Source organism: Microtus pennsylvanicus, chromosome 14, assembly GCF_037038515.1.
Source record: "Microtus pennsylvanicus isolate mMicPen1 chromosome 14, mMicPen1.hap1, whole genome shotgun sequence".
Taxonomy (NCBI): Eukaryota; Metazoa; Chordata; class Mammalia; order Rodentia; family Cricetidae; genus Microtus; species Microtus pennsylvanicus.
The window spans coordinates 74103519-74127293 of record NC_134592.1 but is presented as its reverse complement, the minus strand read 5'-3'; the positions used below and the strand labels follow the sequence as shown (position 1 = coordinate 74127293).

General features: G+C 43.1%; 1 protein-coding gene across 5 annotated transcripts in view; it reads right to left on the bottom strand.

The window, feature by feature from the left end:
- Window positions 1–19110: 19110 nt before the first annotated feature.
- The window catches only part of Pik3cg (phosphatidylinositol-4,5-bisphosphate 3-kinase catalytic subunit gamma), a 34284-nt gene continuing 29619 nt past the window's right edge, over window positions 19111–23775 (bottom strand). For 4 of the 5 annotated variants that reach the window (XM_075947678.1, XM_075947676.1, XM_075947679.1 and 1 more), the window contains exon 11: window positions 19111–22805. In XM_075947678.1, coding sequence (XP_075803793.1) covers window positions 22527–22805 — 279 coding nt within the window. In that variant the 3' untranslated portion in view covers window positions 19111–22526. The remainder of the gene's footprint in view (window positions 22806–23775) is intronic. The other variant, XM_075947680.1, reaches the window with a different exon arrangement.

Genomic DNA, 23775 nt, shown 5'->3' with positions numbered 1-23775 from the left:
GGGTTCTATAGGTGACTACATGTGACACCTGCATAGGGATGGGTTCTATAGGTGACTACATGTAACACCTCCATAGAGATGGGTTCTATAGGTGACTACATGTGACACCTCCATAGGGATGGGTTCTATAGGTGACTACATGTGACACCCCCATAGAGATGGGTTCTATCGGTGACTACATGTGACACCTCCATAGGGATGGGTTCTATAGGTGACTACATGTGACACCTCCATAGGGATGGGTTCTATAGGTGACTGCATGTGACACCTCCATAGAGATGGGTTCTATAGGTGACTACATGTGACACCTCCATAGAGATGGGTTCTATAGGTGACTACATGTGACACCTCCATAGGGATGGGTTCTATAGGTGACTACACGTGACACCTCCATAGGGATGGGTTCTATAGGTGACTACATGTGACACCCCCATAGAGATGGGTTCTATAGGTGACTACACGTGACACCTCCATAGGGATGGGTTCTATAGGTGACTGCATGTGACACCTCCATAGGGATGGGTTCTATAGGTGACTACATGTGACACCTCCATAGAGATGGGTTCTATCGGTGACTGCATGTGACACCCGCATAGAGATGGGTTCTATAGGTGACTACACGTGACACCTCCATAGGGATGGGTTCTATAGGTGACTACATGTGACACCCCCATAGAGATGGGTTCTATAGGTGACTACATGTGACACCTCCATAGGGATGGGTTCTATAGGTGACTACATGTGACACCTCGATAGAGATGGGTTCTATAGGTGACTACATGTGACACCTGCATAGAGATGGGTTCTATAGGTGACTACACGTGACACCTCCATAGGGATGGGTTCTATAGGTGACTATATGTAACACCTCCATAGGGATGGGTTCTATAGGTGACTACATGTGACACCTCCATAGGGATGGGTTCTATAGGTGACTACATGTGACACCTCCATAGGGATGGGTTCTATAGGTGACTACATGTGACACCTCCATAGGGATGGGTTCTATACGTGACTGCATGTGACACCCCCATAGAGATGGGTTCTATAGGTGACTGCATGTGACACCTCCATAGGGATGGGTTCTATAGGTGACTACATGTGACACCCCCATAGAGATGGGTTCTATAGGTGACTACATGTAACACCTCCATAGAGATGGGTTCTATAGGTTAACTACATTTGACACCCCCATAGAGATGGGTTCTATAGGTGACTGCATGTGACACCTGCATAGAGATGGGTTCTATAGGTGACTGCATGTGACACCTCCATAGGGATGGGTTCTATAGACTGACTGAGAAAAACAAGCTCACATGAAAGGTCTAGGGAAGGATTCAGTGTGGTCTGGCCACACAGATAGCACAAAGGTCCCTGGCTATTAACCACGTCTGCTCCCAGGCTTCTGGGTGGATAACAGTTTATGCGTCCCTTCGTTTGAAGAGACAACCCGGTGTGTTCAGCATTCCATGTTCCCATAGTGCTTTTATGGGACCACAAAGACCTCCATGCCTCCAACAATGGAGGGTAGAGACTTTCTCTGGGTAGACTGAGAATGATGTCAAATATTGGTTGCTATCTCAAAGAATCCAATGGCAATAACATTTAGGAAGGAGACGAAAATCAGGAAGCTATGTCATTGAACAGTCAGTGGAAGGGGTTAGATGAAGGATATGCAAGGTGGGTAATGTTTAGGCTGACAGAGGGATTGCAACAGAAATATCTTAATAGAATGTTTGAGAAGATATTAATTTAATACCATAAGTGTGTGTGTGTGTGTGCGCGCGCGCGTGCACAGGGAAGGGAGTAAGCTGACTGTGTGGTACATGTGGAGGCCAGAGCTTAACCTCTATCACTCTCCACGTTTTTTTCTTTTTTCAAGACAGGGTTTTTCTGTGCAGTCTTGGCTGTCCTGAAACTCACCCTGTAAACCAGGCTGGACTCAAACTCACAGAGATCTGCCTGCCTCTGCTTCCTGAGTGCTGAGGTTAAAGGAGTGCGCCAACACTGTCTGGTGCACTACCGGAAGCCACCTTACTTTTTGAGACAGGCTCCTAAAGCCCCAGGACTTGCCTGTCTCTGCCTCCCACCATGGTGGGACTGCAGGCATGTGCTGCTGCACCTTGCATTTCTTCATGGCCTGAACTCAGTCTTCACGCTTTCACAGCAAGCCCTTTGTCCAACCCATTCCATAAAACAATAATGGTGTCTTGTTATTATTATTTACTATTTGGTCTTCACTATAATCTAGGACTGAGGTCAGACACAAATGTACTTCTGTAAAAATGGTTTTCTGAAGAGATTTTGGTCAATTATTAACAAAACAAAACAAAATACATGAATGAATTAGTTCTGTATAGATGTTTGTTGGCATTGTGAATATATCGGACGTATTTAGCCTAAGCTAAAGCGTAAGATAAAGAGTTGGGAAAGGCTTTAAAAAAGTGTCAGAATTGCCAAGCCGGGGATACTTTCTGGCCATGTACAAAAGGTTCTCCAGCCGGCTTACAATAAGTTTGGCATGGCCTTTGCTTTTTTGGCATCCAGAGCTGTTCTTATATCACCAGGTGAGAAGGAGTAGTTGAGGAAAAGCCAAAATCCCTACCAAATGGGAAGAGGTTGCTCTCCAGTGGAGTTGCAGCAACCAGCAGCTGTGTCTAGTTTGTTAACTCTGCCCCCTGGGGGTTAGCTCCTGCAAATGCACTGAAATACATAGGCTCTATACAGGCCTGGCAAAGGGGGCCAGCACAGCCCTTAAAGAGAACCCACACTGAACTGACCAGACAGAGAGGAAATAACACTAAAAAGGCACCTACAAAAGGAGAATCCATTAAAATAATAAATTCAAACAAAAGAACGTTGTAATTTATTGGTAATTCTCATGCCTCCAGATAAGTGTGCACTATCTGCTGGTGAATAGCAGCACCTAAGAATGCTAAGGACTGACCAAATGATTGCCATAGGTCCATGCCACCACATACATGGCGTGAAGGCTCAAGTCCTAAGCTGTGGACATATTTGTATTGACAACAGACAGAATCGGTAGAAGTAAAACGATTACCTTGTCCTTTTACTTTAAAAAGGAAAAGTAACCGTGAGAATGTAAAGGCTCAAAATACGAGAAAAGGCTGCAGGGAATTGTGGGTACAGAAGGACATGTCCTTGAGAAGGTAACGTCTTCGGCTTGGGAAAGCGTCAGTTAAATTGCTTCAGAATGAACGGTTTTTAGTTGAAATAGTCATTCCCATTAGATCCAAGCACAGATCGTGAGAAAGAGGGTCCTTACTTGAGAGCATCTTCTAAAACCCCTCAAAGAGAGCTTCCCTTTCTAGTTCAGAGGTTCAGCCATGGTTGTCAGGACAAACCTGGGTACCCACACACTATCCCCAAGCCGGGCTGTTTGGTGGATGGGGTCTCTCTGTGGGGAAGGGAGGGAAGGAAAGACGCCAGTATAAATACAGACACGACGAACAGAACCCTGTGGCGACGGGTGAGGAGTTTTCCATTTCGTTTAACCCTGGAAATTAAATAAAGGACAATCAAACAGAACTTAATCAAAACTACAAAGCCTGCCAGGACATTTTTTCGAACCTTTAAAAAAGCGTATGTGTATTGTGTTAGGCATTGTTGCTAAGATACATGACCAGCTCTAATGAATAATACTGTGTCGAGGGCCTGAAATAAGTGACTGTAAACGCCGATGAACGTTATCACTGAAACAAGGAGAGACAGAGGAGGGGGCCACTGAAAAGATTGGAGCGGCAGAATGGAGCTTGGGCTGGGAAAGATCGTAGCAGGTTCAAGATTTAGAAACCAGGCTCTTTAAAGAGAGAAGGAAAGAAAGATTTGGTTAGAGGGAAGCAAGGCTGTACTTACCTGCCATGACCAGAACACAGTGCGGCCATTCACCTAGGGCATTCTATAGGCTGGACTGTACCTACCTGCCTTGACCAGGGCACCATGCGGCCATTCACCTAGGGCATTCTATAGGCTGGACTGTATCTACCTGCCATGACCAGGGCACCATGCGGCCATTCACCTAGGGCTTTCTATAGGCTGGACTGTACCTACCTGCCATGACCAGGGCACCATGCGGCCATTCACCTAAGGCTTTCTATAGGCTGGACTGTACCTACCTGCCTTGACCAGGGCACAGTGTGGCCATTCACCTAAGGCTTTCTATAGGCTGGACTGTACCTACCTGCCATGACCAGAGCACAGTGTGGCCATTCACCTAAGGCTTTCTATAGGCTGGTTTGCCTCTGGACTCAGAAGGAGCCTCGGCTCTCAGGTCCCACACATTCCAGGGCATTGTCAGTAGCAGGATATTGGCTATTGCTGTTTGCAGTTCTTCATGTGAGAGCTGTGTGAGGGGATGGTAGTACAGGTGAAGTGGGGAAAGGAGAGCTATTGATTTGGGGTGGATGGGGAAGTCTCTAGCGTGAACTTTTGCAAATAGAGGAGGGAGGAGGGAAGGAGGGAAGGAGGTCATAAAGGAAGAGAGTTTGGGTCATCAGTCTTTGGCTCTTTTCTAAGTTTCCTGTTAATGTTAGCTTTGCACTTGCTGTCTGTCAGGGGGATCCCCACCCCTGGAAACAGATTTGAATACTGGAGCATTATCGGGTCTGGATATTTTTCACAGAATCAGGAAACTGGAGGAAATGATACTGACAGAGGATGACGTCACGTGTGATGGTTTTAATATTTGCATTTTATTCAAATTCTTAGGAGTTACAGGGGCTGCTAAGCAGGGAAGGAAAGCTTTGGGAAATAAATCACCAACTAGCTGCAGAAGCGATGGGTGCTACTCTCTGCCTTGTATCCAAGTTATTTGTGCTTCATCTCATTACTGTCTCAGCCCCTGGGGGGCTGCATCTGAGTCACTGTTCCAACCCCCACGGCACTTCAGAGGGTCTTCAGCCATCACTGTGCCGGAAAGACAAAAAAAAGTCAGTATCTGAGGGTAGAATAGGCCTCTCAAGACGACAAGCTTTCATTGGATTAAAATGATGCACAATAACCGCATTATCTATTATTGAATCTTTGTAAATGGAACGCTAGCGCAGCCCGAACTTTCCAGAGCAGCTTTCCGAGGCTCTAATATTAGGTATAACCTAGGGGCAAACCAACATCTAAATACGCTGGTGGAACCGGAAGAGGGATAGAATTCCTTTATGGTTTGCATCTGCAGTATCTCCCCGAGGCCTATGTTTTGAATTCTGAGCTTCTGGTCTATTTGGAAGCTGTGGAGCTTTTAGAAGGCAGGACCTGACTGGTGGGAAGAGATATTTTGGAGCAAGCCTCGGCGGTTTATACTGCCTTTGGTCTGGCCTTTTATCATTGCTTCCTGGTATATCTGTCATGCGAGGTCTTGGCCAAATGCTCCTGTCATCTTGTATTGTTCCTGTTGTCACGACTCCTCTGGGATGAATGAAAACCCTTCAAAAAACTGCGTCTAAAATGATCACATCTTCACTTCAGCTCTCTGTCAGGTATTTGGTCACAGTGATATGGAAGTGACCGATGCAAACCCCAACGGAAGAGCGACATGCGATCCTTCTTATTTGTTTGCTTCCAGTAGCTCAGGCAGGCCACCAACTCACTCTACAGATGAAGATGACACTGAACATCTCATCCTCCCGACTTTACCTCCCAAATTCTGGAGTTAGAGCATGTCCTACCATGCCCAGCTAGGTTTTGGCTTTTTTTGCAACAGGGTCTTACTATTTAGCCCAAGCTGGCCTCAAACTCGTAACCTTCCAGTTTTTACCTATTGGGATTACAAGTGTATACGATCACACGAAGCTCCGTGTACAGACTTTTGCCTTCCATTCTTCTTTAATTTGATGGATACGTCCCTCCTATCTTGGTAGTTCCTTCCTTTCACACTCTAGTCATTTGCTTCAGATCTCAGAAGGTTCTGATATTTTAACTCTGCTAATAATAAAGTACCCAAGGAGTCAGGCAAAGAGAAGTTAGTAACTGTTACCTAAGGGACTTAAAAACAGGAACGGAAAGGAGAATAGGAGCGTTAGAATCTGGAATATAAAGTAGATATTAATGTATTATTTGTGTGCATGTATGTTGAATGTGTGTGCATGCATGCATGGAGATGTGTGTGCACATATGTGTGCATGCGTGCATGACCGTGTGTGTGCACACGTGTGCATGTGTGTGCATATGTGTGCGGAGGTCAGAGAATGGCATTGGTATATTTCTCTACTGTCACTTTCTACTTTATTTATTGTTTAATTTTTTTTTCCGAGACAGGGTTTCTCTGTATAATATCTCTGACTGTCCTGGAACTTGATCTGTAAACCAGACTGGCCTCAAACTCACAGAAATCCACCTGCCTCTGCCTCCTGAGTGCTGGTATTAAGTTTTGTGTTACTACCACCCTAGTTCCACTTTATTTCTTAAAAAGGTTTGTTTGTTTTTATTCTTACATGATGGGTGCTTTCCCTACCTGTATTCCTATGTACCCTTGTGTGTAGTGTCTGCAGAGGCCAGCAGATGGTATTAAATCCCCAGAACTGCACTTACAGATGGTTGTTGCAGCCATGCTGGTTCTGAGAAGCAAACCTGGATCCTCTGAAAGAGCAGCAGTGCTCTTAAACTACTGAGCCATCTCCCCATCCCCTCCACTGAATTTTTTTTTTCCAAGACAAGGTTTCTCTGTAGATTTGAAGCCTGGAACTAGCTCTTGCAGACCAGGCTGGTTTAAAATTCACAGAGATCTGCCTGCCTCTACCTCCCAAGTGATGGGATTAAAGGCATGTACCACCACTGTTAGGCCCACTGAATTTTTTTGAGACAGGGTCTCTACCTAAACTTGGAGCTCACCAACTTCACTAAACTAGCTGGTCATCAAGTCCAAGGCTCTTCCTGTCTCTACTTTCCAGGATTGGCCCATGCAGCCCTGGGCCCACAGACACCCACTGCCTGGTGTTTATATGGGTAGACTCCAAGAAGCCAGGGTCTGAACTCAGATGCTCATGCAGGTGGGCAAACACTCACCATCTGAGCCCTCTCCCCAGCCCTATATCATATCATTTTGAAATCAATACTGTTGCTATTGATTAATACTTTCCTTTGGAAGATTATCTCATTTATTACATGACATAATATTAAATCAATAGGACCAGGAATTTCGTTTTAGAAATAATGGCAAAACAAAAGCAGGAGGAGAGTAACTCATATTGTTAGCATATCATCCTTGCATTAAAGAAACTTCTAGTCAGTATCAGCTTTAAAAAAAAAAAAGAAGGCTGGGGACTGGAGAGATGGCTCAGAGGTTAAGAGCACTGGCCGCTCTTCCAGAGATCTTGAGTTCAATCCCAGCAACCACAGAGTGGCTCACAACTATCTGTGATACGATCTGGTGCCCTCTTCTGGCCTGCAGGCATACAGGCAGGCATAACACTGTATACATACTGAAGAAATAAATATTAAAGAAAAAAGGCTGAAATGAAGACAGTGGAGGCAAGACACTAGAGTTCGTCTGAGGCTAGAGAAGAACACTCAGAAAAATAACAAACACAGTAATTACTATGTTAAACTTTGTTCTTCAAGGGCAGTTAGTTACTCTTAGCCTAAAGTTTAACAAGAGGCTGGGCCTTGGCCAGACTGTCGATTTGCAAACTGTAGGGATTACAATGTTTGTTGAAACACTGGATGGACATAAGGGCCCCAAAGAATAGATATCCCCCGCTAGTATCAACACAGAAGCGGCACTAAAAGCAAGATGGATTGGTCACCTTCTCAGTTTCTCCCTCTGATTGAGGGAACTTGATGTTTCTTGGAATTGTTTCTGATGGCTTTAAAAAGGAAAAAAAAAAGTTGGCTGAGTGTGTGGCACATGATTTAAACCCAGCACTTGGGAGGCAGAGGCAAATGGATCTCTGTGAGTTCAAGGCCAGCCTGGTTCACATACCCAGTTCCAGGCCAGTCGGAGCTACATAGTGAGAGCCTGTCGTTTTTATTTTTTATGTGTTAGGGTATAACTGATACACCATACAATTCATTCACTCAAAATCTAAGGGTTTTAGCATATTCACAGTTACATATCCATCACAACCAATTAGAACGTTTGTAGCACTCTGTAAACAAAGCTGGTACTGTGAGCAGTCTCTCTGTTTCTTCCCAGTCACCTCAGCCTCTGACCTATGCAACTGTTAACCCACCTCTACCTCCACACGTCCATCAATTCTGAACACTAATAGAAATGATATAACACAATATGTGGTCTTTTGAGGTGATATTATTTTACTGTTTCCAAGATATTTCATCTTTTTTATTTGTGATATACCCCATTGTAAAGCTGTATCACAGCGTGCTTACCAGTTCAGCAAGAAGTGAACTTTTGGGTTTCTTTTACTTTTTTTTTAAGATTTATTTATTTATTTTTTTTAAGATTTATTTATTTATTATGTATATAGTATTCTCAGTACTCTGCCTGAATGCCAGGGTTTCTTTTACTTTTGTTGTCATGAATAATGTTGTTGTTTGTGTAGCAGCTTCTGTATGAAAATGGGTTTTCTTTTTGGGGTCTCTATTGCTGTGAAGAGACAGGATGACCAAGGCAACTCCTGTGAAAGAACACATTTTACTGGCGGCTTGCTCACAGATTTAAAGAGTTAGCCCACTATCATCACAACAGGAAAGCAGGCATAATGGTAGAGCTCTAACTGAGAGTTGCAGTCCTGATCCTTAGGCAGAACACCCCCCCCCCCACACACACAGAGAAGGGGAGCTGGAATGAGCTTTTGAACCTCAAAGCCCATCCCTGCAATTACCTCCTCCAACAAAGCCACACCCCCTAGCCTTTTCCAACACTCCACCAACTGGGAACCAAGGATCTATTAGCTTATGGGGGCCATTCTTAGTCATATACCACCATACTTTGTCTTTCTATACAGCTACAAGTTCAATTGCTAGGCCCTAGGATAACTTGATATGTAACCTTTTAAGGGCCAGCCAGACTCTTCCAAAGCAGGCATGAGTTTTATTCTCCACCAGAAGTAGACAAGGCTCTAGATCCATCATGTCCTCTTGAGTACTTACTGCTCCTCTGGTCACAGACATCCTGGTAGGTGTAAATTGGTATGTCATCAGGGTTTGAGTGACATTTCCCCAATGGCCAATTGTGTTTCAAATCTTTCATTTTACTTATTGATATTTTAATAATTTCTTTGAGAAATATGTATTCAGATCCATTTTAATATTAAATTTACTTTTTATTATCATTATGAGAGATCCTTATATGTTTTAGACAAAAGTTCTTTAAAAGATAAATGATTTGAAAGTATTAACTTTCTGTGGCTGCAGAGATGGCTCAGTAGTTAAGAGCACTTGTTGTTCTTCCAGAGGACATGGGTTTGATTTCTACATGGTGGCTCACAACCATCAATAACTCCAGTTTCATGAGCTCTAATGCCCTCTTCTGGTCTCCACAGGTACCAAACATACATATAGTACAATACATACATGCAGGCAAAGTACATTTTACATGAAGTAAAATGAATAAATCCTGAAAAACTTAAAAAAATTTCTCTCCTTCTCTGTGTTGTCTTTTAAGTTCTTGATGGTGTCATTAGAAGCAAAACTTTATTTTTGATAAATTTGTCATTTTGAGAGTACTGATATTTTCCTATGTACGGTGGGACAATGATATTGTACCCTGTAAAGCTTTATCAGTTGTATTATTTTAGTAAAATGCTGATTGGCCAGTAGCCAGACAGGAAGTGTAGGTGGGGTGACCAGGTAGGAGGTAGAGGCAGGACAACCAGAACAGGAGAATTCTGGGAAGAGGAAAGAGCCAGTCTGCAGTTGTCACAGAGGAAGCAAGATGAGAATGCCTCACTGATAAAAGGTATCAAGCCACATGGCTAACACAGACAAGAATTATGGGATAATTTAAGATATAAGAGTTAATAAGAAGCCTGAGCTAATAGGTCAACCAGTTTATAATTAATATAGGCCTCTGTGTGTTTCTTTGGGACTGAATGGCTGCAGGACCTGGCAGGACAGAAACCTCTCTCAACACCTATGGAATTGTCTTACCACCTTTACTGGAAATCACTTAGACTCTTATCACAACCTTTTGATTTATCTGCCCATTATTATTTCAGTAGCATAGGGTTGTTGCTACTTTGTTGTAGGTTTTAAAATCAAGATGTGGATCCTTGAAATTTTTTGCTCCCAAATTGTTGAAATTATTCTGGGTCCATGCTTCTCTGTACCGATTGCATTATTTTTGAGGTTTGTATTGAACCTGCATAATTATTTGGGGACCACTGACAACTACCCAACCAGTCTCTCATTTATGAACATGTATGTCTTTTCACTTAGTTTTTTTAAAATTTCCTTTCAACACTGCTATTGTAGTTTCAAGAATTGAAGTTTCACACTTGTTGAACTTATTGCACTATTTTATCCTTTGGGATGGCCTTGTAAGTTGAATTGTTTTCTTTAGAGCTTGAGATCTAACTCAGAACTTGATTTCTCAGAAGTTCTTTCCTCCTTCACCTGTTCTTGTCCTGTTTAATTTCTAACATATCGCTAGTTTATTTCTTAAGCACACTGCTTAAAATCGGTAATTGTCTTATGATTGTATTGTTATCTGCTTTAGAATAACACAGAATGGAGACCTTCTTTCATCACTGTTTACCCAGTGACTGGTGCACAGTGGGAACTTACAGTTAGTTTTTGTGTGGAAATGACTACATAGATCTTCTAATTACAAAAACATGTCATAAAAAAACTACTAAATCTGATGAAGAAATAAACAAATACACTGACCTCACACTTGCACATGCTTTTGATGGACAGACTTTCATCAAGATTTTTAGGTTGTGGGCCAGAAAGATGGACGAGTGTCTCAGTGGGTTAAAGTGCTTGCTACCAAACTTGACCGTCTGAGTTCAATTCCCATGACCCACAAGATGGAAGAAAGGAACTAATTCCCACTATTGTCCTTAGAATGCCACACACGTAGCCTCACTCATACACAGACACTAATACGTAAATAAATGTAAAAATATTTATATGTTGCCAAAAAAGTGTTTTCCATTTGTTTCTGGGGAAGTCATTTAAAAAATGTGACCAAAAAGTCATCACAGCCTAAGTGACTACCTCTCTCATACAACATCCCCTGTTGGTCTTGGGAAGAGCTGCATCTGTATGTCTGTATGAGACATCACTTCACAAGAGACAGAACAGCCTGAGGCATGTCCAGATGTAACTGGTGGAACACTGACTTTGACCATGGACCTATTCATATCACATATTTAAACCCATGATGAATTTAATATTTAAATATAGCTCTATAATTTTATTTGTGAACCTCTGATATACAAGACCTCTGTAGCCCCCATAGCCAGCCCTAGTACTTGATATTCTTTATGTGGATGTCTTATTCATTAAACATTGGATTTTTTTAAAAAATCACTGTTTGAGGAGTGATGCTCACACCAAAGAACTGTGAGAATACAATTATGATGGTTGGTTGGGAAGACTCGCTCACAACCCTCAGAGTGACCTTGAAGTCAAGGCTCAGAGTTGTTTCCCTACAGACATAGGTGAGTTTATATTAGAGCTCCTGTTTAATAACTGAGCTCTTACATGTCAGGCTTGTGTGTGTCCTTGTGCCTGTTTCTGAATGGATTTTTAAAATACATATTTTAGGTTTTAGTACTTCAGTTCAAAATGATATAGTTTGATTGTATTGTTCCATTGACCTAACATTTTGAAAACTTCTGTCTACTCTGGGCTTTATGGATGAATTTTGGGTGCTGGGAACTGACCCAGGTCGTCTCAGCTCCCCCCTCTGTACTCTCTGTGCTTGGATTCATGCAACTCCCAATTAACCTCAAGTCACTTGACAAATTTTGTGAAGCAGAATGTTCTAGGCACTCAGGATACACATCATTACTTCACTAAGTTAAAAGATTTGAGAGCATTTGAGAAGTTCAAGAAAAAGAAAATACAGGTTTTCATTATGAGCCCGATGCATATTTTATTTGGATTTTCAGAAAGAGGGGATTGAGTTTAGAAGGTTGGGATTCTGTGGAAAGAGCAGCTTTGTAGTGAATTTTGCAGAAAGGCTGATGGGACTTCTTGTCCATGCAAATGATCAGTTTTAGTGCTGAGAAGAACACAGGTCAGGAAGGGTAAGTAGGAACCAGTCATCAGTGATGAACACCTGGGAGCCTTCAGATTTTATGTCTTAGAAAATTTAGCAAGACCAGCTGATTTGAAAGAGTTAACAGTAGCCGGGTGTGATGGCACATGTCTTTAATCCCAGCACTTGGGAGGCAGAGGCAGGCAGATCTCTGAGTTTAAGGCCAGCCTGGTCTGTTGAGCGAGTTCCAGGACAACCAGGGCTACAAAGAGAAACACTGTCTCAAAGAGAGAGAGAGAGAGAGAGAGAGAGAGAGAGAGAGAGAGAGAGAGAGAGAGAGAGAGAGAGGAAATAATTAGGGAATATGACTGAGTTCTCCCTAAAGGTGAGCCATGAAAGTGTACAGGCAGGAGACCTAAATTACTCAATATCTAGGGGATTGTATTTATTTAGAAAAACTTCAAACATCTCATATGACTTTCAACAGTTGTCCGAAGTGTTGGGACCAGTTTCAAGGGGAAATGGGCATGCCATTTTGAAGGGTTCAGCTAATAAAGGAGTCATGGAGACGCAGAACTTGGGCTGACGCTGATTTCCGTTGGGTGTACGATGTATCCACATCCTAGCTGCATTGCCGGTCCAGGGTTGTTTAGGGTTAGGTAGACTCTTTCATACCTGAGAACGAAGTCCCTCTTTTCCTGTGTGATTTGTCTGATTTTCACCTGCTCTGCTGATGTCGGATGCGAGGAGCTTAATGCCAAGACCTCAAGCTGATGCCTGAAAATGTGAGTTGCGTGAAACAAAAGCACAAACCTCCCAAGATAAGGCTCCCGAGTTAGAGGCACAGCTCACAGAGGCAGGCTGCTTTCTTCCTGATCAAAACACTAGCTGCTGTGAAGAGAGAAATAAGACACAAAGCCGCTAGGGCTGCAGGATTTAGATTACTGATTCCTGAAGTGCCGAGGGAGTTAGGTTGAGAGAAGGAAACAGGAAGAGGATGATGGAGTGTAGCCAAAGAAGGAATTGCTCGCTTCCTGCTCTGAGCTGGGCGTTTGTGTCCTAACATGCAGATGATAAAAGTATCCTTAGAATGATGGCAGCCAGAGAAGAGGCATGGGTGACGATTAGGCCATCAAAGTGGAGTCCTCATGAATACGATTAATGACCTTAAAAAGGGAGGCCAAAAGCGACCCTTCATCTCTTCAGCCATGTGAAGACACTTGGAGAGGTACCATTTACTTGCTTTTTATTTTGAAATTTATTTTTATTTATATTTATTTTTGGTTTTCAAGACAGGATCTCTGTGTAGCCTTAGCTGTCCTGGAACTTATTTTGTAGACTAGGCTGGCTTCGAACTCACAGAGATCTGCCTGCCTCTTCCTCACGAATGCTGGGATTGAAAGTGTGCACCACCACTGTCCGGCTGACATGCTTACTTTGAATCCAGATGACTGTGATTTACTATGTAACTGTGACTATGACTGGAACTCACTCTGTAGACCAGGTTGGTCTCACATTCACCTGCCTCTGCGTCCAAAACTCTGGGATTAAATGTAGATTGGGGATGGAAAAAAACGCCTTAGTCCGGCTGCTCTTCCACAGGATCTGGGTTTGATGCCCAGCACCCACATAGTGGCTCACAACTGTCTGTAACTCAAGTTTCAGGGCTCCAATGCCCACTTCCAGTCTTCATGGCACCAGGCAAGCGTAGGGTTCACAGACATGCAAACAGATCAAAACTCATACACATAAAATAAAATAACACGTTTTTTAAAAGAAGCAGATCTTGGGACTGATAACTATTTTTATGACTCCATTCAAGTTCATTTTTATTCTGATCTATAATGCATTCTGAATATAACTGCAGGGAGAATATAAGGTAAAATATTTTTTCCAGGCATAATGGGGTACACCTTTAATGCCAGCACTCAGGAGGCAGAGACATGTGGATCTCTGTGAGTTGGAGGTCAGTCTAGTTTACATAGTGAGTTCCACGACAGCCAAAGCTGCATAGAAAGACCCTGTCTCAAAACAAAACAAAAAATAAAGTAATTTTTGTAATTAGTGAACTATCAAATTCTGTGCCCTGACTTCCAGAGAGAACTTTCTTTGTGTCTCTCTTACATGCCGGAGCTCATAAACACTTCAGATGATGCTGAAGAAAGCCGAGCACATGTTTCTCATTAAATCCACTGGTAAAGAGAGACTTGATATTAAATAACATTGAACAAAATAAGTCCAACTATTGCCATGGCCTTCACCCTTTAATGAAGGACTCGGGGCCCAGAAGCACCCTTAGGCTGTCTCACCTGCTTCTTGAGAGAATACATGTGCAAGCCCTGTAGAGAAGGTTTCCAGGGAAACCATGTAACTTCTATTCTTTCCTCCTCCCTGAATATTATTAAGCACTAAACCTGCCTGTGTGTGCCTGGGGTTCTCATTTGAAATCAGAAACTGATGGGAAAACGTGTTTGCCTGAAACACACCCACATAACCAGAGATCATCTTTCTTCTTCCCTCACTAAATGTCAGCTGCACACTCTGCAGGGGAACTAGATGACCTGGGTTCATTTGTGGAAGAAAGACAGGGAGATTCACTCCCGTTTCCTGCATCGCTTTCCTTCCTTGCTATGAAGGTGGCCGGAATGAGTGCTCGCTATGCTTAGATCAAGCAGTTGTGTCTTTCCAATTAGGTGCTAAATGGTAGAGAATGTGAGTCTCAGAGAATACTTTTATGTTCAATTTCGTTGGTTTGCTTTGTTTTTTGAGACAGGATTTCTCTGTGTCACAGTTCTGGCTGTCCTGGAACTCGCTTTGTAGACCAGGCTGGCCTCGAACTCACAGAGATCCTCCCACCACTGCCTCCCTAGTGCTGGGATTGAAGTCATGCATCACTAAATTGTGTTAGTGCAGTAGGAACATGACGTGCAAGAACAATCTCAGCTTGATCTTGTACCATATGCCCTCCCCAGTTATATTCAGGTGTATCACTGTTGTCTTTAATAATTTTCTTCCTCCCTCCCTCCCTCCCTCCCTCCCTCCCTCCCTCCCTCCCTCCCTCCCTCTCTCCCTTCCTTCCTCCATTCCTTTCCTTCAGGCAGGACCATGTTTATTCACGGTGAAGGGTCGTCTTTATTATCTATATGTGTGGATGTCCAAAATGTCTGAAATTGCTCATGCTTTCCAATTACCTCTCAAATAAACCAAACTTCCTCTGCCCAGACAAAAGGCCTAGATTTTCCCTTCTTCCCCTTTGTCTCTCCATTGGTATTTCTCAGTGCATCAGCCCTGTGTCTTGTCACCTCTGCCATCACTCCTGGATGCTGAGATCCTATTAGCATCTAAAGAGCTAATCCAAACATCACCTTCCCTATAAAACCTCTCCTGGGCCCTTAGTCAGAATGAACTCTTGCCACAGTTGCATTTTCCTGACTTTTTATTTAAACCTCTATTGTAACATACCACAGTCTATCTGGTCTTCCTAGTCAGAGGCTTGTCTGTGTATCCCTGTCCCCTGCTACAGCAGAACACTCTGATTTGTCACAAGTTTCCCCCTTTTGTCAGGGGTGAACGCATCTGGTACCTCTACCAGATGGTGCCTGCCTTGTGTTTGCTTCTCAGTATCTGCTAGCACAGCTGAGTTTCATACACACAGTAGGCAATGAATGCAGGTCCTCTGAGGAGAGTGGTTTTGGTCTCAGGAGCCATTTCCATACAGGATTTGGTCTCAATATTCCTGGGACTTTGTACTCCACCCTTTCAACCTCCTAAATTAGCTCATGGCCTGTTCTAGCTGCCTCTGAGGGGTCTGTGGTGGTGTTGACAAAAATCAAAATGAAGACAAAATCAAAAACATAGCCAACAATTCTCCAAGTGTGCAAGGTGTCTGTCTGTATGCTGCTGAGATTGTCTTTGCCTCGTTCTAGTTGAGGGTTATTGAGAGTGCTGCTTTGAGTGTGGGGACCGGGTGCCCTTCCATGTTTCTTGCTAGCTTACATTTGGTTTCATGCTTGCCTGTGAACTTGTATCCAACAAAACAGGAAGACAGAAGAGAGAATGGCAAAGAGTGGGTGATCATTTTATAGAACACGGCCCTCCGTGTGTTGTCGTCACTATTACCATCGCCTGTGAGCTTGCTGGGCGCATGGTCCAGCTCTAAAAATCAAGGAATGAGATTTTATAGGCAACGGGGATTGCCATCATAGGCACTGAGACACTTGAGGGCATTTAGCTGTCTGAAGGGTCCCTGACGATGGGAACCCAGCATACCTTCCATACAGGGCTCCCTCCTGGTTAGTGGCTGCAGCCGCTGTGGGACATTGATGTTTCCACATCTGATTTGTCTTCTCTGCTTTGTTTTTTGTTTTTTTCAAGACAGGGTTTCTCTGTGTAGCTTTGGCTGTCCTGGAACTTACTCTGTAGACCAGGCTGGCCTCTAACGAACTCACATTGAGCAATTAGTGCCTGAGGCAGGAGTTACTTTAAAAACTAGAAACTGTTTTCTCTAGTTTCTAGAACTGAGAAACTGGAGAATGAGCAGAGCCAGGGTGGGGATGGAGGGTCAAGGACTTGGCGCTTGTGTGCCTTTGAGACTTCCCCAGGGAAAGCCCTTAGTAGCCACAAGACTGGTGGTTTTACAGAACAAGTGCTTAGTGATGATGCAAAGGCAAGGCATAGTGTGCGTGTGTGTGTGTGTGTGTGTGTGTGTGTGTGCATGCATGTACAGTGTAGACTTCACCACCAAACACATCTCGTTGCAGAAAACACTGTTCAGCTGTCAACCTTGGCAATGCCTGGAAATGGTGGGTGGATTTCTGCCAGACAATAGGAACCTACTTTAATTTTAAAATATGAACAGAAGATTGGGTTTGATTGGCAGGATACTTCCTCTGATGTGAGGCACATGGCAGTACTGCTCTGTCCTGCCAAGGGACCTTGCATTCCTTGGTAGGCTGCTGTCTTCCAGGACCTCTTCCAACTGCCTGACTGAGAACCACACTGAAGGGGTAATTCTTACCAAAGCAGCAGGCAGGGAGATTTACTCACTTGTGTTAATGAGCAAATGCTCAGAAAAGAATCTGACATTCACGAGAAGTGAAAATGAGGCTGTTTGCACCTCCCAGGGGGACCTCAGATGTGCGCAGAGAGCGCAGCACGGCCGCAGGCAGCGTAGATGTGCTGAGCTGAGGGGCTGCAGCAGGCAGGATGCTCTGACTGAGATGGTAGCATTGCTACTGTCCAGACAAACCAAGGCTGTCTTAGGGAAAAGAGGTCACCGCTAGGTAGGGCCAGATAAGGAAGAAGACGTGACCGTTTTCATGCCCCAAACTTCTAATAATATCTTTGATGTCACTGCTTGATAACATAGACTTCAAATTTAGGGTTTGTTTGTTTGTTTGTTTTTTGAGAACCATTTTTTTTCTGAGTTTTTACTGAGGTGTGATCTCAGTTAAAAGATGTCTGCCAAGCAGAATACATTTTTTTTTCAAAATAAAAATTATTAATGCTTCTTCCTGGCTAAGAAACTCAAATTCCCCAATATCCAAATGAAAAAGTGAATGCACAAGAAAGAAAAATGACCACAATAGTATAAGCTATAACTCCCAGCCACTTGGGAGGCTGAGGCAGGAGGATCACAAGCTCAAGATCTGCCTGGGCTACCGTGAGTACAAAGCAAGCCTGTATAACTTACTGGAGATACAGCTTACTGATAGAGTACTTTTCCTCCACTTGTGAGGTCTTACATTCAATTCCCTTGTGCCCTCAAACAACAGTAAGTGTGTATATCCTCCCAAATTTGTTATGTGTACACACACTATCATTTACATTTTTAATCAATTTATTTTTGAGACAAGGTATCTAGCACAGGCTGGCCTCAAACTCCATAAGTAGCTGAGAATGACCTTGAGTGTCTGGCCCTCCTGCCTTTAACATTCACTTTGGTAGAGGTGTGCACAATTGTGTCTGCTTTATTTAGAGCTAGGGGCCGAATCCATGCCTGTGTTCAACTAGGCAAACACTATCAGTTGAGCTACATCCCAGCTCATAATTCAGCAGCACTTAGCTAATTGATCTCCTGTAGAGAGACTTTTAGGGTGTTTGCAAATTTTAGTTAAAATGAAGGCAGTTAATTATTATTGTTATTATATTATTTTGCTTATCTCTGTGTGTACACGTGTGTGCTCATGTGTAGACTAGAGTCAACATCAGTACCTTCCTTTACTTCCCTCCAGCTTAGTTTTTTGAGTCCCGGCCTTTCACAACCTGGTGTGAGCAAGAGGGTGGGAGGGCAGAGTGGGTCACAGTCCCAGGAGGTTCTGTAGGGCTTTCTGGCCAGCTCTTCTAGTCAATCCGTGAATTACACTTCCAGGGAGAGAGTCTTGAGATTTTAGTCAGAGTGCAATAGAAGCAGGCACCCAGTGTTGATCACTGGTTTGCACACACACACACACACACACACACACACACACACACACACACACACAGATGCACATAGACATACATACACAGGAACCCATACACATGCACAAATCTCTCTCTCTCTCTCTCTCTCTCTCTCTCTCTCTCTCTCTCTCTCTCTCACACACATACACACACACACACACACACACACACACAGAGGCATACATACACAGGAACCCATACACGTGCACAAATCTCTCTCTCTCTCTCTCTCTCTCTCTCTCTCTCTCTCTCACACACACACACACACACACACACACACAGAGGCATACATACACAGGAACCCATACACATGCACAATCTCTCTCTCTCTCTCTCTCTCTCTCTCTCTCTCTCTCTCTCTCTCTCTCTCTCTCACACACACACACACACACACACTTGCATCACCAGCATATGAAGAACACTGTAAGAACTGGGATTTAGCCCATCTTGTTGCACACCCAATTCCCCAGCACACTGTGTAGTGTCTTGTAGGCAGTGAGCACTCAACAATGAATTCTTAAAGAATTTGAGTTTCAGAACCATTTGGAAGTTTAAACAATTTTTTAATTTAAATTAACACTTGTAATTAAAATACAAGAGACCATCTTAGCTGCCAGATAGGGCTAGCCGCACAAGTGCTGTAGAATTCCCTGGCATCTGTCCTGAAACGAGCCTCTGAAAACACGTGAAGAAGCCCCGAGAGTAGAACTGAATGATTAGGTTGGATAAAGCCGGAAAACAGTCAACAGAATCTTTAAGAAATTCTAGCTTATTTTATTTTCTTCATACTCTTAAACATAACTGCCAATTATGGAAAACAGAGTCTACCCTACAAAAGACAATAACTGTAATTTCAGAAATGTATTTTCTAATTTATCTAAAAATATAATCGGTTACCATTAGTATAGGACCAACGGCCTCCAAATCATGCTAGGAAACTCCCATGGCTGACCCTTCATGACTTGTCATACCCACAGATCAGCATATCTCTCAACCCCTGTCAGGAAGTATCTATCTGCAGCTGGTGATGGTTACCACTGAGACTCACAAATGGCGTGGAGTGGAGAACAAGAGGCTGCAGAATATTCAGCCCTACATGGACCATCTATACCCTACCATCTCCTCCAGGCTAGTGATCATACGAAGAGGGACTGGAGAGACCGTAAGAAACAGAGGTGATGAACGATACAGGAAAGCAGCGTCCTCTGGACACACTGGGCCAGCAGCACAGGTGAACGTGAAGTAGTTAGGACAAGCCCCACGGAAGCTCAAGCCAGACCGAATCCTGGCATGGAGAGACGGGGTGGGTACCAAGTCCCGCCCCTAGCCAGGAACTACTGGCCATTGATAGCTGCTAGGAGAGGAAGAGTGTGCTTTCTTTAGGAGTGATGCCATGGACAGGAGAAAAGAAAGACACACATTTGGGTAGGTAGGGAAGTGGGTGAATTTGGGAAAAGATAGGGGATTGGCTGAATACGGCCAAAACTCATTGTACACTATTCTCAAATAACTAATAAAAATAAAGCAACCCATCTCCTGAAAACAATACACTTATTCTACTTAATTTGTTTGCATTATGAATAATGTCTTTTTACCCATAATGTCTTTCTGGCCTTTTCAGAGCATCACCAAACCCAGCCAAGTGCAGTCATATTGGACCGAGTCTACAACAGCTGCTTGTGTGTGTGTGTGTTTGCCAGTCTTAGATATACATGTAAGTTGCTACCCATCTGACCTGTGATATGTGTTTTCACTGAGCACTGAAGATAGAGACATTGGTATTTGCCCAGCAGAAGGGGCACCCCAGATCTAGAATATTTTCAAAGGTGTGAAAACAGATCATTTGCAAGAACTATGTAAAGGAAGCAAACACGTGAATTTTGCTTGTCTGCAGGTCTACATTCTTTGGGAAATGGAAGAATGAAACCCAGTACGTAGCGTTATGTATTTCAGCTTTATGAAGACGCTGGCTCATTTAAAGAACTAATTTGTATGCATGTGTGTCAAAAGCTAAATACAGATATACTTTGTAATTGTTTTATCATCAAGATGACCATTTCAGCAATTCAAATGAAAGGCAAAGTCTGTGCAAAGTCTGCATGGCTCTTCTTTGGAAGCTCAGGAATGGCTTCTGGTTGAAGGTAGACCGCACCAGTCTTCCTCCACCTACATTAGCAAACCGCGGTAAGGAAGTGCCGTAAAACATCTAATCTCTATTCATAGGAAGGATACAATTGCAACGGGGCTTGTCCTTCTGTAGAGGAGACGGCATGGTTTTAAAAGGGTTAGCTGCTAGGAATGAAGAGTATTTTTGTAGCTCGCTATGAGCCATGGAAGGTCCAGTAAGCTGGGAGGGATACCTACATCTTCATGGCCCACGTGAGGCTTCTTCCCTGCATGTATTAGATTCAACTGAGTACTTAGAAACTATGCCCAGATCATTCCACACTAATGAAATTATAATCTATTGAAAGTGGGCTGATTTAAAAACGCAAGGCAGACAGCTCTCTCTGAGTCTGAGGTCAGCCTGGTCTATAAGAGCTAATTCCAGGACAGGCTCCAAAGCTACAGAGAAACCCTGTCTCAAAAACCAAAACAAACAAGCAAGCAAACAAACAAAAAAACCAAAGGTAAGGGCATTTTTAAAGTGTCCCTGATGATTCTTATTGAAACAGAATCAGGTGATACTTGACTTCTGCAAACACAAAAGAAAGGTTGGGCTCCAACAAAATGAAGAGTCTATATTGAAAAATTAAAAATCAGAAAAAGTTGTATCTGATTATATTTAATCTGGACACCAATAACACAGCTCTTTCTGTGGAATTAATGATGGGCAAAACTATTTGATTAAATAATTTACTGCTCTGTCTCTACAGCAGATCAACACTAATAACAAATAACATTTAAGAAATGAGAAAATAAAGAAAAATGGCTCAATTGCCTTTATGAACTTCAGGATGTCTCAAAATTAAAAAAAATGACTATGCAAGAATACATTTGATAGCAGGTATCTTCTTCCATTAAAAAATAAACAAAACTGTTCAGTCTGAAATGCAATATTAAAGCATTTAGCTAATAACATTTTCTGGAACCTTTTAAAACTCCATGGATCAGCTCCACAGATAAGTACCTGTGATTCTCATAAGCCTTTCAAGTCATTTTGAGTTGTTGGGAAGAACTGTCCTTGAAGATTTCACAAGTCCAAGAAGGCAGGAAGAAGAGAGGTGGGGTAAGAACAACCATCAATGTGCATCAAAGGCTCCATTTAGCCACTTCCTGTTTCTGTGCCAGAGACAATGACACCGACTATATTAGGTTATTCACTCTGGGGAAAAGGTCTTACCTTCATTTTTCATATCCATAACCCTGGAGCCACACCAGCAGGTCAAGGCTCAGGCTCAGAGCTGGCTTTCAGCATGTGTGCATCTCAGCTGCGCACAGAGAGACTAATTGCTAAAGGCACTCAGAAGGCTATCATGCTTGTTTCCAGCACATCACCAACGTCTGTGGGCACAGAGGGGATGCTCAGAGACCAACTGTAAAGCATGCAGCGGAGCTTAGCAATGCTTGCACCCTTTTCTGTTCTTAAAGACCACATGAAAGCCAAAACATATAGTAAACACATGTGACATTCTACTAAAGCACCTCCAGAGACATTCAGTGCGAGAGCATCAGGTGTAATAAGCAAGCCATCAGTCTATTTAAACTTAGAATGCTCACCAACATTATGGCGTCTGAGAGGGGAAAATAGCAAAGAAGTCTCACGCTGAATATTAACCAAACCATCATTAATGCCAACGTTTTTCCTCTGGAGAAGAGTTCAACTGGGGAAAAAACTGTATTTCTGAAGTGCCAGTGTTCAGAGAGTCCTATTGCATTTTAAAGCTAAGTCTGATGACTGACACATGCTGATCTCAAAAGCTTTTGAACACAAAATTGCTTTTGGCTCTAGTGCTGAATATTAAGCAGAGTGTTTCTCTCCTTGTTTGATGCCAAGAACGAGATGTAGGAACCAATTAAACTGCACCGTCCATCCTTTGTCTCTGCAAACTTCAATCTGGTCGAGGAAATACTTCTTAGCATCCTCCTCGTTCTTCCCCACTGTGAGGGCGTCTCGGATGTACTCGATGTCTTCTTTGCTTGTTAACTGGGGCATTCCTGTCATGAGCATCATGGAGAACAGGATGATCAGCAGGTTGGTGTGATGGCGAAGAGCTAGATAAGCCCTGACACAGACATCCTGGACAAAGGAGAAAAAGATCCTGTTATCAGGGTCCCAGCTGGGGCTTAGGTGCTCGGGGTGATGGTGCCTTTGGCTGCGATCAAGGCGAGTTTCTGAAGAACATTCATCCGTGCTGGAATTTACATGTTACTGTTCATGCAAAGAACAAGGCAGCTCTCTGCTTCAGGGGAAAACATGGCGAGAACTTAAATACTTTTATGATCTTGTAAATGCATCAGTGTGTTACAGCTAGTGTGCTCAAGGAAAATTGACTGGTTCAGACAAGTCTCATGCTGTTTGTTAGTGTACCGTTCAGATTCAAGTTCTTTCATAGAAGAGTGAGGGTAGAAACACCTGTCCTATCTAAAGAGGCGTGTGTCACTTTTGAATACCATATTGGAATCAATAAACTTTATGTAAGTGAAAGCAATGTTTACCAAGAGTTAATGAAATCCAAAAAATGCAGGAAATGTGTTGAATTTAGCTAGCCCTCATATTTACTTTTTTATACTTTTTTGTATTTAAAAAAAAAACAGATGAATTTGCTTTTTACAATCTGATTTTTTTTTTGTTTTTTGTTTTTCGAGACAGGGTTTCTCTGTAGCTTTGGTGCCTGTCCCGGAACTAGCTCTTGTAGACCAGGCTGGCCTCGAACTCCCAGAGATCCGCCTGCCTCTGCCTCCTGAGTGCTGGGATTAAAGGCGTGTGCCACCACTGCCCAGCTACCATCTGATTTTTTAAATTGTTAAATGAACTTAAAATTTTTAATACAAATTCCCAACACTGAGTAAAAGAGTATAGTTTTAAAAATTGATGGCTAGCCAAGCATGGTAACTTATGCCTGTCATCCCAGAACTCTGGGGGCTGAGGCAGGAGGATCAGGGTGAGTTTGAGGTAAGCCTAGGTTACAGAGTAAGTTCCAGGAAAGCCTGACTTAGAATGAGATCCTGCCTCAAGAAACTAAGTAATACGGTGAACCCAAAGAAAA